At 42.0% G+C, this 18,343-nt stretch overlaps 1 protein-coding gene across 3 annotated transcripts in view; it reads right to left on the reverse strand.

The window, feature by feature from the left end:
- Window positions 1–7,305: 7,305 nt before the first annotated feature.
- The window catches only part of sema3d (sema domain, immunoglobulin domain (Ig), short basic domain, secreted, (semaphorin) 3D), a 41,725-nt gene continuing 30,687 nt past the window's right edge, over window positions 7,306–18,343 (reverse strand). For all 3 annotated transcript variants that reach the window (XM_047596756.1, XM_047596758.1, XM_047596757.1), the window contains exons 10-18: window positions 18,211–18,280; window positions 17,983–18,127; window positions 17,185–17,407; window positions 16,725–16,813; window positions 16,468–16,509; window positions 15,565–15,722; window positions 14,240–14,304; window positions 13,739–13,878; window positions 7,306–9,132 (exon numbers count right to left, since the gene is read on the reverse strand). In XM_047596756.1, the coding sequence (XP_047452712.1) occupies window positions 8,674–9,132; window positions 13,739–13,878; window positions 14,240–14,304; window positions 15,565–15,722; window positions 16,468–16,509; window positions 16,725–16,813; window positions 17,185–17,407; window positions 17,983–18,127; window positions 18,211–18,280 (1,391 nt within the window). In that variant the 3' untranslated portion in view covers window positions 7,306–8,673. The remainder of the gene's footprint in view (window positions 9,133–13,738; window positions 13,879–14,239; window positions 14,305–15,564; window positions 15,723–16,467; window positions 16,510–16,724; window positions 16,814–17,184; window positions 17,408–17,982; window positions 18,128–18,210; window positions 18,281–18,343) is intronic.

An 18,343-nucleotide genomic window follows, 5' to 3' on the forward strand; every position in this document is an offset into this window, starting at 1 on the left:
CAGTCAGGTGATGATATTGAACTCTGAGTGCTGTAAGGTTAGCCGCTCTTAAGGTCATCAGCCTCCTTGACAGTCTGATTTCTGTTTCTACTCAGCCTGCAGTTTTCCATTTTATTGGGTCTTCTGGAAGCAAACTTTGCCCAGATTTCGTCTTATGTAATGTTGTTGTGAATTTGGCCCGGCACCTGGGGACTTAAATCAAATACCCCTCGGTCTCAATAAAGCAGCTCTTTTTGGAACATGTCCACCATAAAACAGAAAGGAACATTGTGCGTGTTATTGCAAAAGTACAGCAGATTGTTTGAAAAACAACCAGTCTGAATGGACCTTGTAAAATGGAGGTGACGAACCAACGTAAACATGCAGAAACTCTCGCTGCATTTGTTTTCGGTTAAAGGGAAAAAAAAACTCTCAAGAAATGCTGCTGAATTCAATAGAAAGAAACATGTGAATGGAGGAGCCTGCAGTCCTGACCTTGTACCAAGTGGAAATCCACAGTGCCGCAGCTGTTACGGTGACAAGCATTTCATTTAAGCTTTTGATCTCCTGACGCTGGCAACTCATCACCATTCACACCTCTGAAAAATACTTAGAACATTGCACGCACGCACACCTATAACGTGTTTGTTAATGTGTTAAATGAGCCTGTGATGCTTTTCTCTCGAGCGTCCCTAGTCTTTGTAACAGCCACTAACATTTGGGCTTCATCATACCTTCTGTGCTGCACAAGACGCCGTTGCGGGGGTTTAAACAAAACAGATGTACCTGCAGCAGTGCAAACAGACATATTTAAGACTTAAGAGACTTAAGACAAATGCAGACCAAAAAAAAACATATTTTTTCATAACAACATCTTGTACATGAGTGATGGCTGCATGGCTGAAAAATTAACGATAATACACAAATCATTACGAGCCTTTCTAATGAGTAAAAATACCAAACCCACTGACATTCTAGTTGTCAGTGGTATTTAGCCAGTTGCTAAATTCTGAACTTCACCGCATAACTCGGTGCCTCATAACCAGTATTACGGATGAAAGCCAGACCACTGAGAATGAGTAAGTGTATTAGTGACCCCAACAGGCAAGAGTCAGACCATAGCTGAAAAAAAGACACATTTTAAACCAGTCGCTATCGGTTATTAAAATGCTGCATTTTTCCCACCTTGCAGTTGAGCAGAAGCAGTGGAGTCCGAAGCCAGCATTACGCGATGTTTGTTTTCAGCTGTTAAATCCTTAGTGGTGTGATGTGCTGTGGTATGACTGATGAAAATTGAGGTGCTATCATATGCAACCCGGCAGGAAAGGCATGCTAATTCCATTCGAGGATCCACTTTTCTGTCTCCTGCCCTATTGCCTCCTCTTCCTCTCCTCACCCTAACACCTGATAGCCTTGACCACTTGCCAAGAATCGTCCTCAGACTAAGATCAATATTTCGGAGACCTCTCACGTCTTACCTCCATATCCTTCTCCTCACTCCTTGTATTTCGCTCCCCGACTCCTCTAATATTTGTCTTGGCTTGGGCTCGTGCTGTGTATGATTATGAATTTGTTTTGGGTGGGGGGATTTTTATTTTTTTCTAGTTGCTAAACTCCAGGACTCCTTACAGTGTCCAGTACTGAAGTGCTAGAGTATTAAAGTGAAATACAGTAGTGATGCCACGAGAACATATAAACTGACTGAAGTTGTAGGCCTGCTTGTCCTCTCCTCACAGTTGTTACATAAATCAGCAGAATATTTTCCAAATGAGATTAGGGCCGTCCATGAGGCTGCAGACTAAAGATATTTAACCAATTGGAAAACCAGATTAAAAGGCTAAGGGTCAACGAGGTGTGGCATCAATCTGTACTGAAAGCCGTATCCATTTCATGGAGATGCACTGTGTTCGCCCCTGGGATATGTGGAAGCAATGTGGAACACACACACACACACATACGCACTCGCTCCCTCACAGACATGCCAACTAACGCTCGCACTGTAACATATCGAGTCAGGAATGCGTTATGTTGTGATGCTGCATGCACACACTTAGCTATACGAACTGCACACCTCTAATGAAATAAGCCTCGTGCCAACGCAAAACATTCAGCTTGATACGCCGGTTCACGGAGCATCTGAAATGAATTCGCAAGCGTCGCTGGAGATCAGGTGATTTACACTGTCACTCTACCTACAGGACATTTCCACATCTAGAATTTCACACAGTAAAATTGGACACAGTCGCCTCCTTCTACTAACATGTTAATACTAAAAATAAAGAGTTTGTGGGTTAATTTGTATAATCCTATTGGAGAAAATATTGTGTTAATTTTGCATGTTCAGTATCACAGTGTTGGAGAAGAAGGCATTGCTTCACAAATGCTCTGAGATCAAAATGCGCAGCGGTGTTGCAATAAATATTTAACTTTATTTGTTCTAATTTAACAGGAATTTTGTGACGTAGCTACACCGGTGTCAGAAAAACAGCCATTTCAAAGAAGAATTCTTCCATCAAGCAAACACAGTCCTATGGAATATTTTGAGGAAATAAGCAATTAGTCATATTTAATTCTCGATATTTTCACAACCTCAGCGTGAAACTTGCGGGTCAAACGTGGGTCAACTGTGTGTTAAGGCACACCGCAACATAATGCAGGAATGTGTTAATGTATCCCCGGCGAAACTGAAAAGAACCTGATGGTATAAACACATGCTGTCTATATTTTGACAAAGCTGAATTCATTACACCGACAACCTGCCTGGAAGTTGAGCCTCGTAGCTGCTTGAAAGGGATATTTTAAGAAAACAAGGGGGGCCCTTTGCAGATCTACAAAATCAAGCTCAGAGTTTGAGCACTTTCTCCACACCCAAGCATGGGAAATAGCTGAAAATCCTCCACGGACCGCAGTGTTCTGGAAGATTTCCGTGTTTACTGAGCTTATTAACCTTCATGGCAAAAGGTACTCTCTTGTGGATTTGACTTTCCATACAGGGCAGACATGGATTGTTTATTGCTAATGATGCACTACTCTTTGTCCACTACATCTCCTACCCCATTTACTTTTTCCACATCCTCTTAGTTCTCATCACCCTTTGTCTCCTCCTGCAGAAATTCCCTTATGAAGCTCATATGGGTCTGTAAACAATATAGATGTGCGGAAAACACTGAAGCTGTGCAGAAACAAGGAAACTGGTAGAGGAGAGATGCGGAGAGGGAGAAGGCCGAAGGGGTAACTGGGCGGTTCAAAGTTCATTTGTGAAACAGCAGCAGCCAAGAGAGCTCATATAAACTGAACTTCCAGGGAACACCAAGAAACAAAGTGTTGGAGGAAACTAAATGCTTGCTCCTCCTTGCGTGGACTCCACCCCTACCTCCTTTATTGTTTTTTGATATTTATTTAATTAATTAATTAATTAATGAAAGGATGATGCACGTCGTTTGTGAACTTGTTGCTGCCCGCTTCTTTAACTTTTGGCACATGTAAGAGAAGGATTGTCCCTGCTGACGTGTATAAAGAGTGACAGATGATAGTTTCTTGGAGTGTTCAGATTTATAGATACAATACTGTACACTAGTGTTTTTAAATTTTAATTGAACATTTTTTTTTAAAAAAAAAAGGTAACAATGTCCACAGATATTATGACAGCACGGGTTTAAAGTGTGCAAAACCATTATTCTGTGTTATGACAGATATGGTGGATAATTGTACTGTACTGTAATCACAAAAATATTATGATTAATTTTTCCGAGAAACACGATCGCCACATGTTGACATCAGCTCTCCCGTGATTGTTTTCACATGTCCTCAGCATGAGAAAGGTTATCGATAGGGTATCACCTCTATGAATAAATAGCACCAGTAATGATACATTGGAAATTGGGGCACATTTGTGATAACCTGGGTGTAACCAAAACACATTTTTTTCTCTTTAGCTCTGTGTTGTTGCAAACTACTCTGTAGCTCTTTCACCAACTGATGGGGAGATTATCACACTAATTCCATATTAGGGAATAAAATGACTTTGTGAAATACGCTCGCGCCTCAGAGGCAACACATTCGGTTGTTATATAATGAAAAAAAAAAAAAAAACCTGAGTGAAACATAAAATGTATTTGCATTTCTATACAATTATACTCAAGACTCTTCCATCTCCAGGTGTCTTGAATATATTAAGGGACCTACCAGTGGTACTGATAAGAAGGCGGCATTCTCCCAGAGACTTTTGATCTGTTGTAGATACGCGTCTTTTCTTACCCCTGATCTCTAATGAGAAGAACACGGACCTGATCAAAAACAGAAAGGCAACTAAATAAAATGACACATAATGTCTAGTCAGCAGTGACTACCTCTCGCTCAGTTCCATGTAGACTGTATCTCACTGACGTGGATTTTGAAAGCAGCTCGTTACACAATAAATGAAAACATCCATCACGGAGTGTGTTTTGAACAGTCACTGCATCCTGTCTGTCCTGCCACAAACGTTTTGGGAGTGTGGAAAGAGCACTTATGTCCGTAAATCAGCCAGAGGGAGCACAGGTAGTCATTACTTCAGGGGGAACAACTGTTTCTAGCTTATGCACACATACCTCTCGCCTTCCAATACCCCCAGGCAGCCATCAATACCGCCCAACACGACAGATCCCCTACAACACTTGGCTGGCCCAGAAGTTCACTGTCAACGCCTGACAGACACACACATCTGCACGGCTGTAAATCCCCTGTAATATAGAACCAGAAACTCCTCCGCCGTCTGACATCTCAATTCCGCTCCGTGCTACTTTTTCTCTCCCTCTTGTCTTCCTGTCACGGTTTTTGATATCTTAATTCTGGCGTAGAGCGGTGGAAGTGTGTTGCGGGACGGTGTTTATTAGAAGGCACCTTTGCTTTGAATCCGTGCACCTGGGGAACACTGACACAAATATGTGGCGTCAAGATAATGGAAGCGGACAGAAGGATAGCTTCGGTGCCGCCACATATTCCAGTCTGTATGTTATTTGTATGTTGTAAATCGCGCCCGGCTGCCACACTTGCACTCTTGATAATTGTTTTCAGAGACGTGCCGAGTTTGTCTCAATGGCCCTTACCTCACAAATAAACACTGGAATTTGTTCATTACACCTGAACTTTAAATTACAATTTCTTTGTGTTAATATTTAATAATGTAACAGTTTTATGTCTGTAATAATAAGAAATGTGTTGGTGGATTTTGACTCTACAAACAACAAAACAGCAAAGTCTTAACAAGTCTACCAGATGTAATGTAATAACTAGGAGTGGGAATCACCAAAGGTCCCATGATCCACTGTATCACTTAAATTAAATGAATAACAAAGCAATTATGGGTATTTTTCACATTTTTGTGAACTTTGAAATAACATACATTGCGATTTGTTACCTTTTGCCAACCGTAAATTAGGTTCAATAAGGAAAACCTTCTTTGTCCACTGGCTCTATTTTTGTATCACCAACTACTTCACGCATATTCATGGTTGACCTCACAAGAAAAAAAAACAGCCCCCTCTAGTGGACGGAATAACAATTGATTTCATAATCCTTGTACCTTATGTAAAAGTTCAAAAGGTTGAACAGTGTATCAGTACAACATTGCCAATCTAAGTATCACCACACTATACATTTTTACTGCCACCCCTTCACCCCACAGCTCCTTGCTCCACTATTGTCCATAGATTCAACCTTTCATGGAGAAAAGTGTGGCTCTCATGCACGGTACCTGATCTTGATGTTAGCAGGAGGTACTGTGTACATGTGTGCTTTTGTCTGTGTGTGAGTACACTGTAAGCCTCCTCTACAGTGGTTCTTTAGCAGGCATGCTTGCTCATTAAGCCAATCACATCAAATTAACTGCTTCCTTCTGGAAAAATCTGTTTTTCTTTTCTCTGAATTCTGTTCCTTTTCAACCCCCCACTGCTTCTGTCTGCCTGCCTATCACAGCAAGTCATCTTTATTCATTGCTTCTTCTCCAGGAACATGTGAAGGTCAGGTTAACCAGGTTAACTGAGCACAGTGGCATGCTGATCAAATGTCTGAAAAACTGCCGCTCGAACGGGCTCTTTGTGAGAGATGAGTGAAAACAACTGCATAAATTAAATATAACCAGAATAAGCTGAAGAATTACATGTGATAAGACCACATTGTTCAAATTTGTACAAATGTCGCCAATGGCAATACTGAACGATGAGGAAGTACATTTTTTTGATTAAAAGCCAAAGTTTTGTCATTTATAGTGAATTATATCTCGTTATATTGTTTCCGTTTCTGTCCCTTAGTTCATGGCATTTATTCCCATGGAACTGAAGGACAGACAGGGAGATTATTAAACTTTCAGGAAGCAGCACAGATTTTTTGTTTCATTTAATGTCCCCAGTGTATTCATTTGTTGCTGTGCTTCCTCAAATTATATCATTATGTGCTAAACACAATTGTATAATACATATTATAAGCAGCGCTTTCTGAAACCTGGTTGTAGTCTTTTCCTTTCCCTTTGTTGTTCCCTTTGTTTTTGTTTATTTTTGGGGGCGGGGGGGTTTGTTCTACTGACTGATAAATAAACTATAGACAAGGAAGAAGTTTGAAATATTTATTGTCGTCGTTAGAAGAGACATGAAAAATCACCGTGGAGGAAACGAAAGGGGGGCTATGCTGTTTGTTGATGGCTGTTGGATTTAATTTAATGTGGGTGACGTAAAAAAGCGTCACTTAATTTGACATTTTTTTTATATCTTTGAAACATATTTCCATCCGACATTTAATTTAAAAGAGATGACTCCCATGACTGTCTTCCACAGAAGGGTTCTTGTCATTGCTGTCTATTAAATACAAGCAGTGTGTATGATATTATCTCCATTATTATGTAAGAGTAAATAACCAAATCAGGTCAGACGCGCTGGGTTGTGTAATGCTCAGTGCTCACCGTCATCCTCCTGACATGAAGACCTTTTCAGCCTTATCTGTTCTTTCTGGGGAACCTTTAACTTACTTAGGTTTGATCACAAGCTTTCATCTTTTGCATCGGTTTCTCCTGAAGATGCCCACTTAATCTGTTTCTCTGTCACACACACACAAACACACGCACACACAACAAACTAAGAACAGACCAGCTGGTCCTGAATCATTCTGACATCTGCATACAGCGCACCGGGACTTGTGTTGCTATATCAGGAAAGGCTCAGCTGAACTAACCCTAACCCATTCCAAATATGCCTGCTGTATATGCTCGAGACTGCCTGTACCTGCAGCGGTAGATTTTCTGCATATTGATTTTATCTCTGCACAGACTGTAATTAAGCAAGCCATTCAGGGAACTGAGGCACCAAATCAAATTTATTTGAACAACTTTCAGAAACAGTACGAACGAAAACATCTAGCAGACCTACAGTACAGGGGGTTGTAGAAAAATACTTTTTTTTTTCATCCAAACATAATAAATGATGAATATTATAGTTACAGATTGTTAATAAGGCTAAATTGAGCATGCTGTATCTCCTGTACAAGTTACGTAAATATTTACAGTCATTCAACATGAATGCGATGTCATCCCCATGAGCAAATGCTTTTTTTGTGTGTGTGTGCGTTATGAGGCTTTCCCCAGTTTTTCTAACTCCAACCATGTTTAGATGCCATGAAATTATTCATTCATGATCCATTCACTGGAGTATGTATCTGTTCTAGTGGGGAAAAAAGTCAATAGGCCACGTTGTCATCCCTCTACTGATCTGTGTCACTACAGCTTCAGAAGAAGTCGACGACTGATGGATGCACGGTTGATGCACATCCTGTCATCATTATAAAAATAATAGCAGTTGAGTTTCTAAGACGACCAAAACGGCCGGTGTCTACGTAGCTTTGCACCCTCTTATGGTTGTGTGATTTAGTGCACGTGAAATCTCTCAGCTGAGACGGGACTTGTCACTTATGAACTCCAAGAAAAGAAGCTGTTGCAAAAAAAAAAAAAAAACTCCTAACATGTTTAACCTTGTGAAACATTCTCTTTTAACCCAAACCATGATTCTTTCTTAAACCTAAACAAGTCATTTTGGTGCCTAAAGCAAAAGTAATGTGCACTACAAAGAAACAAAAGTCGGCTGCGCAAAAAAGTTCTTGTCTGACATGGGACACTACCCTGAGTATCCTGGTTAAAAGTCCAGCATTTGATTTATGCCTCCTCTGGAAGTGGAATTTGTCACTTTTTATGCTACCTTTTTATGCCTGCCTGCAAATTTGTATGTGGCCCTACGTGTCGTTTACTATCATATACTGTATGTCAATTGGAGAGACTGCGATATCAATTATGCTTGAGAAAGTGTTGCATAATTCAGTCATTTAGTCTGTGATATTTTCTTTGAAACTATGAAGTGTTTGGTGCACTTTCTTTTCTGAACTTTATAGAAAATTAGAATATAATATTCACAAAATGCTGCATATTTCCTCTGAATCAACAAAGCTTTTCTGATAAACTGTGCTTGGTCGGTAATACTTTACTACTTAAAATTGCTTACAGTGCATTATGAATTCTTGTATGTTCCATATATTTGATTGCTGGTCTTTCACGCCACATTAACTCAACTTTTGCTCGTCTGACACTGCAATTTTACAGCTGTTTGTCACATTGGCTTAATCATTAAACCAGTGAATATACACGGCTAACCACTCATCTATTTTTTAACCCTTCTCTCACTGCTCTGCTGCCCTCACCACCCTCCCTCGCTCCTGTTTCCCCTCCCTGTATTTGTGGTGTCTCCTGTTCCTGCTCTTCTTCATTTCCTGGATGTGTTTCCATTTGCCGGCCCCCAGGCCTCGTCCCCGCGCCCTCGACAGCCTCTTGTCCAGCCACAGTGAGTCGCAGTACTCATCCAGAGAGTCGAAGGGGGAGCTCATGACTCGCAGGTAGTCTTTGTAGCGCTGACGTGACTCCGTGGCGCCGTGGTTCACCTCCGCGCCGGGGTCTTCGCCGGGCTTGGGTTTCCTGTCGAGTTGTCCGTGTGTGACCAGCTGTAGCTTGAGACGCAGTAAAGTGTGGGTGAAGTGTGTGTGCTCTTGAGCCACACAGACGTACACGCCGGCGTCAGAGTCATGGAGGGAGCGGATCAGGAGGCCTCGGCCAGTGTGAATGACGCGATCGTCCAGTCTGACCTGGGACAGCAAAAGAAACGAAGAACAAGGTCATGAGATTACAGCTATGATCTGTTGGCCCAAGTAGGCCCAAATCCTACGTGAAAAGTTTCGTTAAAGGCCCTTCCAAATGTTTTTCTGAATCCCATAAATTAAGATTCAAAGCACTACTATGCATCTAACTCCCCAACATGTTTACGCACAGATACATTCTCACACAGGATTTGTGTCCAAGGTTTGTTAAACCAGGTGATGACCCTTACAAATGGAAGCGTATAGAATTGTGTGTGTTGAGTGTCATCCACAGCACGGAAGGGGGGGGGGCACATGTCACCATGCGGTGTGGAGAGATGCATAATGACTGCAAGCAGTGCATGCCGGCGGGAGGGCGTACGAGCCTGTCGCCGAGGTGTAAGGCTAAGTAGCGCCCTAATATTTATGGTCTTCTTTTCATTTTGCCCCCGCCATGATTCATCAGGTGGCGCGGCTGCTGTCAGGCATAAAACAACACAGCTGCGTTGAGGCTTGAGAGGACAGAGGAAGAGCGTGTTAGTGTGTGTCCGGCCTGTGTGCGCTTCAGCTTCAAAAGCAGACCTCCCACAGTCCTGCTCTGACCCCCCCCCCCCCCCCATAGGTGTAACTGATAAGAAACACAGAATAGTAACGTGATTTTGCCCGTGTGGCTTTGTGCGTGTGTGTGTGTGTGTGTGAGGCTCTGTGGTGGTTCCCTGCTCTGACACTGATGATGTGTTGTCCGCTCAGAGGCAGATACACTGGTCTCTCTGGATGTTGACCCCTCACACACATTAGACTTATTAGTCCATCTCCCATCACGTTCTTGTTTGCCGACACACTAGCCTGACCTAAGACATAATTGCTATTTTCATTTTTTGCTTACTGTTACAATATCAAATAAAATACCAATGTGCTTGCTAAAAGTTGTGCCTTCTCTTGTTTTCCAAAACCATTCAAATGTAACAATTATGCTATTAGGCTAACGATATATTCATGCAAGTCTCTTTCTGTTTTGAAAGCCCTCGGTCGGGGTGTGTACAGACTGATTTTTGAGCTTTTTCAGTTGCTCTCCGACTGTTATCCAAAGTCAAAGCATCTGTGACTAAACAGTAATGCCAGGCATTTAAACTTAGCCAGATGGTCCGCCTTCATTTGTGTGCCCGTGTGTATCTGTGATTAAGCTAGCAAACTCCTCCTGCAAGGGATAGCTACGCAGCGTCAGTTCAGGAGCTTTCAGGAGTGTTCTGCATTTCTCGGGTGCAGAACATTTGCGTCCTTGTGGAGTACTTTTAATAGTAATTTAATGACAATTGCGGCATCAGTATTTTATCGGTTTAACTGATACATCAAGCATCATGTTAAAAACTTGTTCTAAAGCGCCTGATATATAACACCATGCTTTTCTTCTTAACAAATTTCAAACGGGCTGACATTCCAGGCTCCATGAGTTTGTTTTGGTGAACACACAGAAAAACATGCTGTGAGAAAGACAGCAGCATTTCTTTCAGCTCACATCATTAATAGCTGACTTTTACAAGGGGATACGAGGGGCTAGTGCACGAGGAGGGTAGGCGCTGGAGTTGGCTGCAGGTGCTGTGAACAGCTGGCCGAGGACGCCTTCATCGAAAGCCAGAAACCCAGAAGGATAAGAAATTGTGAGAAATCACAGAGACAGCACGAAAGGTTGAAGGAAACCAAGCAGACAAACTGCGGGGCATGGCGGCAGGTGAGGAGAGGTTAAGGTGGGACTGTTGAAGACGGTTGAGGGACAGAGGAGAAAAAGGGATGACAGACAGAAGGAAACAGAGTGGGAAGAAAAGCACAGAGAGTGAGGGGTTGAAATGAGCCAGAAGACGCTTAAAAGATCACCTGCTGCCCAGCTGTGAGAACAGACAGATCAACTTGCAACACAAGAAGGACGCTGCACAACTTCACTCAAAAAAGGAAAAGATGAAAACTATTGCACTGGTCCCTGTTTCAGGTTTTACTTTTGGCATAGACACCAGTACAAACTGCAGATGTTAATTAAAGAAAGAGAAAGAAAAACAATAAGTAGAACTAAAAAGGACGGAGTGGATGGTACTACATCTTCAAAGACAAAGCATGCCGTACAGCCCAGTTCAAAGCACTGCGCCCACACAACTGGGCCAAGTTATCCAACACCTGAAAAAGTTCACACTGTATGCGTTTCTCCGACCTTCCAACTTGGAATTTGTTATGGTTTAACCTCCTCCACTTTGAGTTCAATGTCAGCTGCTGCGCGAGCTCAGTCTCATGCTGCCTGTAATTGTGCACTTTAATCCGACGTGACAATGAAGCAAACGGAGCAAAAGCATAACTAGCACAGTTTCTTATTTCGCTACATGTTGCCTGTATTTTCGTGTTTAGTTCAAAAACCATGTGTGAATGAAAGTCAGCCTGTTTCGGTCACACGTCAAATTATTAATGTCTGTGCATTTGTGCTCCATATATATTACACTCAAACCAAACTGCTTTTTTTACAAAAATGTTGCTTTTGCGTTCCTTTCCTGCATTTATTGAAAGTATCAGAGAAGTTCAAAAATGTGCCCTGCTGCCAGTAAGTCCACATGGTAGTTCTTTTGTCTTGCAAATAAATTTCCTCTGTATATCCCAATAAATCAAACACCTTAGACTCACCGAAAAACTTGCTGTTAAACTATCCTGTTCTGCAGCTTGTGCTACTTTTGTTTATCTTCTGTGTCTACCACATGACAATCCTGAGGGAGGAAGAACTTCTGCATTCACTCCTTCATCACTTTGTCTGGAGTACAATAGGTCAGATATCATTGCATGCCTAGACACACAAACACAGAAAACACCCCATTGTGTTCATTACCCCAAAACACATGGCTGTCCCCGGGGAGCGCTTTGTTATGATTTCCGCTGTACGGCTTCGTAAAGAAACACACAGACAGACATTAACACACACACACACAAAGACAAAAACTCAGGGTTTTCTGCTGTGTGAACCTATAAAGGAACACATGGGCCTTAAGTGGCCTCCGCACCTGTCAGTTTGCTTACATTCACCTCTGAGAGAGAGGACAGGGGACTGTCGTGGGAGTAAATTAGTACAGCGGGGAGAGGGGAGACAGATGAAGAGTGAGTGGGCTGGGTATTAGGAATGACACTCACGGTGGGCGTAGGGAGGTTTCTGTGTTTGGATAGGGGAAGGGAGGGCACTGAGGTGCCGAGTAAGCACGTCTCTGGTGTCTCACTCCAGAGATAAGTGTCATCATCAGTGAGTTTGTTTCCACACTTCAAATTCAAACTATCTACGTCTTTTGTTGCCTACGGCCTTTAAAGTTTTTAGAGGAACTAAGACGGTTTTAATTATTTTGCAACAGCTGGAAACTCAGCTGTCAGCTAACCAACTGTTCCATCACTTTTTCATCCAGAGAAATCATCTTATTTCTATTTTTTATAATTGTTTGTGTGAAATTTTTGCAGACAAAATTTGTGTTGACCTGGACCCCCACCTCTAAATCTCTGATTCTGAATTTGAATCTGAATCTGAATCTCTCTGGATCTCCGATCAGATATATTTTTATTTAAATGATGTAATGTCTCATAATGTCTTAATAACTGACAGTTGGCCTATAATAAAAGAAGTTGTAATGCAGCTCTAAAACTCAATAGGTCTGTAATTGTAGTGGTTGGCATTGGTCAGGATACAGCATCAAAAAATGAACTAAACCGAAACTTCTCAGAAACACTTGAGTATGCACAGACCTCAAATGACTGCAACCATAAAAAAGTGTACGTGTACGTGTACACGTGTACTTTCATGTTTTAATTTGGCCCATCCATCAACATGGAACTGGGATGGACCTTATGACCTATATCCAGCCAGTCACCAGGGGGAGCTCTACTCGCTTTTGCTTCATTTTTGTGATGGGCTGTTCGGCCCCCGCCAAAGCATCGAAGTGAATATGTATGCACTTGTTTAGGGTTTTTTTCTTTTGTGTTCACATGAACCTTAACTTTTGACCTATGACCCACTGAATCAATTCATCCTTAAGTCAAAGTGAAGGCTTGTGCCAAATACCCTGAAGGTATTCCTGAGATACAGTATGTGTTCATGAGAATGTGACACACAGACAGCTCAAAAACATATTGCCTTTGGTAATGGCTGTCACAGATGTGGCGGCATAATAATGCAAAAACCATCAAATGCTGAATAGGATGTAACTTATTTTCTTCCCCATCTGTCTTGTGAGAGAGCTGTTGTTTGGGCTGGTTTAAGTCATTCATCAACCTCCTCAATGACAGAAAACCTGCTAGTAGTTATGTCACTTGTGCGTGAAAAATTGAAGGGTTTACCTCAGAGACAGTGAGGTCAGCTATGATGTTTTTGGATACTGTGAAGTACCTATGTAAGTTATAATTGCACCAACGGAAAACGGTTTTTGAGTCTGCAAGTGCTCTGCTATTTGACCTGGTAGGAAAAAATGTAACCCCTCGAAAGGTGAACATTTAATGTTCACCTTTTCTTTTACTAACGCAACCGCTTTGGCAGGAAGAGAAAGAATGATTTGTGCTCCAGAGCTCAGGTGCATGTTTGTATATGGAGGTGAGTAAACCCTCTGACCTCCTCCTTTCGCTCATATCCAGGTCTTTGTATGTACCACCGGATTTGGGCCTGTTGAGATTTAGGGATGCACTCGAGGAAGGTGGAGTTGTTCTGCACCCCGTAAAGAATCCGCTCCTCCACACGTCCACTGCCAAAGCCTGGAAGAAATATGATGAAAAAATGATTACTGGGGTTCTAACAGCGTTTTATATATATCACTTACCGTGAATAAGTAAAAGGTATACAAACAAAAAAGGGTGAATTTTTAGTATTACAAGTAATGGCTGGTAATGGCTGGTATTACAAGTAAACCTTGGTGCCTTTACACTTTAGATTTCACTTGTGCCTCTCAGTAAAATGCTAGAGTGACTAGACAGTTAGGATCATGCAATAATTTGAATTTGAGACCCAAGAGACACCTCCCTAATTGGGTGATGAATACAAATACACACATCTTGAATGTATTGTATTCATTTCCAGCTTTCAAAGCGAAAAAGGAAGAGACCAAATACTACATACTGTCTTCTGTGTCCCAGCACTGAATTGCAGGGTCTCCATGCTTGATGTCTTGTCTCCTGGCTCTCCTGGAAAAGAAAAACACAAAGAGTTAATACTCATTTGTCATTTGAGACAATTTCTTTGATATTTCAGCTACTTTAGACAACACGCATTTGGTCAAAATTAAGCTGCTACTACTACTTAAGTGAATGCCTGTGTCTTATGAGCTTTTGAGATATTTCTTTTTATTAAAAAACAGATGGTGAAGCTGAACACACAACTAGCCAGGACTGTCTCTAGCACAGAGGCATCTAAATGCAGACAGGGCAGCATTACGTCATTCTGAGCTGTTTTCTTTGCTCTGCCTCAATGTTCAATTTTTGCAAGTCAGTCAAGCACAAAAAGCTATTAATATGAATGGCTCTCACATATTTCAAATAACATGTTTTTCTCAAATGTCAAATTTGCATACGCAAAGCAGTTGCCCAAGTGTTACCTCCAGCAACAATTTTTCACGACGGCTTATGATGCGATTTAAGATTGCCTCCGACAAATGTTAAAACCTGACCTCCTGTCATTTCACTGGGTTCTTTAATGCTATCTATACGACTTAATTTATTCCCAAGGAATTTATTTTGGCACAGAAGGTACTTGAAAAGGAGAAAGAGTGAAGTTTTTAAGGCCACTGGTTTGGTGTTGCTCACTTGGGCTCTTTAAGTTTGTATTGATTTCTCCCTCTGCTTCCTGTTAGTCTCGTGTGACGGGACATCTGTAGCCTACATTCCCTGACACTGTCAAGATCTGCTTTCAAAGAACCCCGGAGACCAAAAGCAGGGCCTCCATTATTCCACAAACTATCGCAGCTTCCCCACTGGTCAATAATATGGCTGTTTGACCTCTGGCTGCAGGACATAAACTCCGTAGAGCTGAGGTTCTTGCACGCAAGCACGCAAACAAAAATGAAGAACAACTTCGACGTGCTTGTTGCAAGGACAACTGGGATGACAGTTACCATTAATCAGCCGAAGAACAGCACTTCTAAGAACTAATCCTGTCTGTCAAAAAAAAAAAGCACTAGAAACACCCCTGGAATGCTTTATGAAAGCCATGAAAAATTAGCCTTGAGAAGACACATAGACAAAAACACCTTGTGGTAAACAAGAGCACCAAAGGGTCAACTTAAGGATTTTAATCCATGTTGTTATATTAGCTTAAATCTATTTAAGTTGGTAGAGTGCCTTGTTGCTGTTCATAATACAGTTTCTCCTGTCTATTCGTTGATGTGTGTGAATGTGAACCTAAGAGAGGCCTTGTTCTGCGGTCCGCTCACTCATTTCCTGCAGTACCTCTTAGATGCAGGGATGTATCGTGAGCACGTGTGTCCGTCCCAGGCGCAGTAGGGGTCTCGTGCCAGGCAGCACTCAGCACAGGCCTGACCGTACAAGTGACATCTGCTGAGTGAAACCTGGGCTAGTCCCTCGCTTGAACCCACGTAGAGCTGTTGCTATGGTGAAACACAACATCGCTTTAGGAGACGCTTACTATCCATTTCATTAGAGGTGCTAAAATATACAGGGTTAACATATGCTGTTTACACAGAGGGATTAGTCTCATTGAAATATTAGTAGTACAAAATTGCTCATCAACCAGAAATGGCATATGGTATTGAGTTCCTTTATGAAGATGGTAAATTGGCTAGCTCTGACAGAAGATAGTTATCCCTTAGACTTCATCCATCATAGTGTCCTCCTTAAGTTCCTAGTCTGAAATTAAGCTCAGGAATAACTGACGGCCAAGGCGCTATCCCTCCAATGTTCATTTGTTCAAAGTGTCAAAATGCGAAATGTACGCGTAAGGGGAACCAATGAAGTGCGCAGTGTTTTCAAATGTATGGAATTTTCATTAGTGTGACTCTGAGGATCTGCTCCGACTCGTCTGAAAAACTCAAATGAGCCGACGCATGGACGCAAACACTGATAAAACACAGCTAGAGATTAATGGACGCTGTGATTAGTGTTGAAGTCTCTACTGACACCCCCTGACCCCTGGATAATGAGGCAGAGGTGTGGCAAGGCTACAAGAAAATGAAGGCTAAAGAAAACTGAATACTTGACTGAACTTAGGAACGTACATGTCACTTGTCATCAGCAACAGCATGTGTGTGCACATGTGGTATCAGGGCAAAACACAGTGTGGAGCATGGTGTTGGGAAGAGCGTGGGAATAAAATGATGGAGAATGAGAACAAACCTGTTTCGAAGACAGCTCCAAGCTCACGATGGGAGTGGGAACCTGCAAGAAGTAAAGCAAATAAACTTCACACTTCAAAAAACAGACATTTATGGATAATTGTCAAAGAAAATTTGTTGAATAACAGTAAAGTAGAATAATAATAAAGTTGTGATGAATATTTCACTGCTTGGTTAGGCAGTTGCTGAACAGAAAGCATGAAGAAGCATAACTTGCAGAAAATCAGTGTGTTTGTGTGTTTGCCTTGTGAGCCAAACCTGGAATACTTGAAGCTCTTCCAGCACCACTTCTTCATTAGACCAGTTCTCTTGAGTGATGCTCACCACCTTCAGAACTGAGCCAGCATCTGTGGCAGAGTACAGCACGGGAGAATGGGTGTTATTAAGCAAATAGCACATTTTCTTTCTTGTGAATGTTAAGCGAATATAATAAATTGTAAGTTTAGCTTTCACCACTTCTACTTTGCACACCAACATCGGTTCATCCACAGACACTCCCGAGACTCTAGTATGAGAATATCTGCCTCATAGTATATGTTAAATTTACAAGTGTGTTGAGAGCTGAGCATTAAAACAGGCTAAGTTTACTATACTATACTATAGCAAGACCAAATAACCATCATTAAAAATCATCAAACAATCAACACAACCCAAAGGGATCTATTGCCCTCTGCTGGTAACTCAAAAGAATGACTGAGAGGAGATATCTGCATCTCACCTGATCCCAGGAACATAACCTCGTATTGTCCATCATCTGCCAAAACTCTGTCCACCACAATGTGAGTCAGGGTGTAGTCCACCCGGACACGCGTGAACACTGGCCGTCCAGTCAGAGGGTAGACAGGGCGATACATGAGAGGGTGGAATCGAATGAAACTGACAACCTCATCTGGGAAGTCTTTGGTTGTTTTGATCTTCGGATCATACGTCTTGCTGGGGCACTGGGGGACAAATAAATAAATATTACACATTCACGTCACAAGACAACTATTTTTACCCCACACAGCATGTCTTTTCAGCAGTTGTGTAGTTTCTCTCTGGCAATTTCCTGGTGTGTGTCTCCTTCTAGTGGTCAAATTAAGAACAGCCCGATGCAGAGCACATGTGGAACATCTGCGCTGACCGCCCTCCCCCTCTCTGTGTACACTAAGGCTCAAACTGATTGCCCACTCTGAGCTGTACACCTGAAGCCTACAACAAACTCCCCAAACATCCCATACGCTCTCTTGATTACATTTTTTAAACAAAATGAAATGGGAATCTGATTAACATGTCGAGTAACCTCATCCAAGTCAAGCCTATAGCCAACATAATGAGGCTGTATGTGCAGATGTGAGCATGGCCTACAGCATCATTCACTTTTTAGTCCAGTGTGTCAAACTTTTAAATTAGGTCATGTTTATTATTTTGTAATTAGGGTGGACAGCTAGGGATTTTATCTAAATTGTAAAAAATAAATCTAGAAGTAGCTAGGGGCGTGATTTCTGTGCGTTCCTATGTGTGGTGGTCAACGCACCGTTCCAGGACGGGGGTATGGTATCCTCCCCTCGTATTCTACCCATCGGTGGTCAGGCCCCTCCTTGTGGGCGTAAGGTCCGTTAAACGCGGCCCTTATGTCAGCCATGCTGTACACACACACTGCTGAGCCACGGAAAATGGAACTGGAGGGTAGGCCAAAACAAAGTTAAGGCTAAAGGTAATAAAATGCGAAACAGGATGAGGTGATAATGTTTGATAAACTTACCTGGAGGTTGTGAAGACTGCATACACTTTGGGGTTTTTGTCGTCTCTGGTAGGGAGCAAAAAGACGTCCTCTGCACGAAACAGGGGGAAGCAATGTAAAGGTTTTTTGTTTTAGTTATTATTATCTTCATCAA

Source organism: Mugil cephalus, chromosome 10 (assembly GCF_022458985.1).
Source record: "Mugil cephalus isolate CIBA_MC_2020 chromosome 10, CIBA_Mcephalus_1.1, whole genome shotgun sequence".
Taxonomy (NCBI): Eukaryota; Metazoa; Chordata; class Actinopteri; order Mugiliformes; family Mugilidae; genus Mugil; species Mugil cephalus.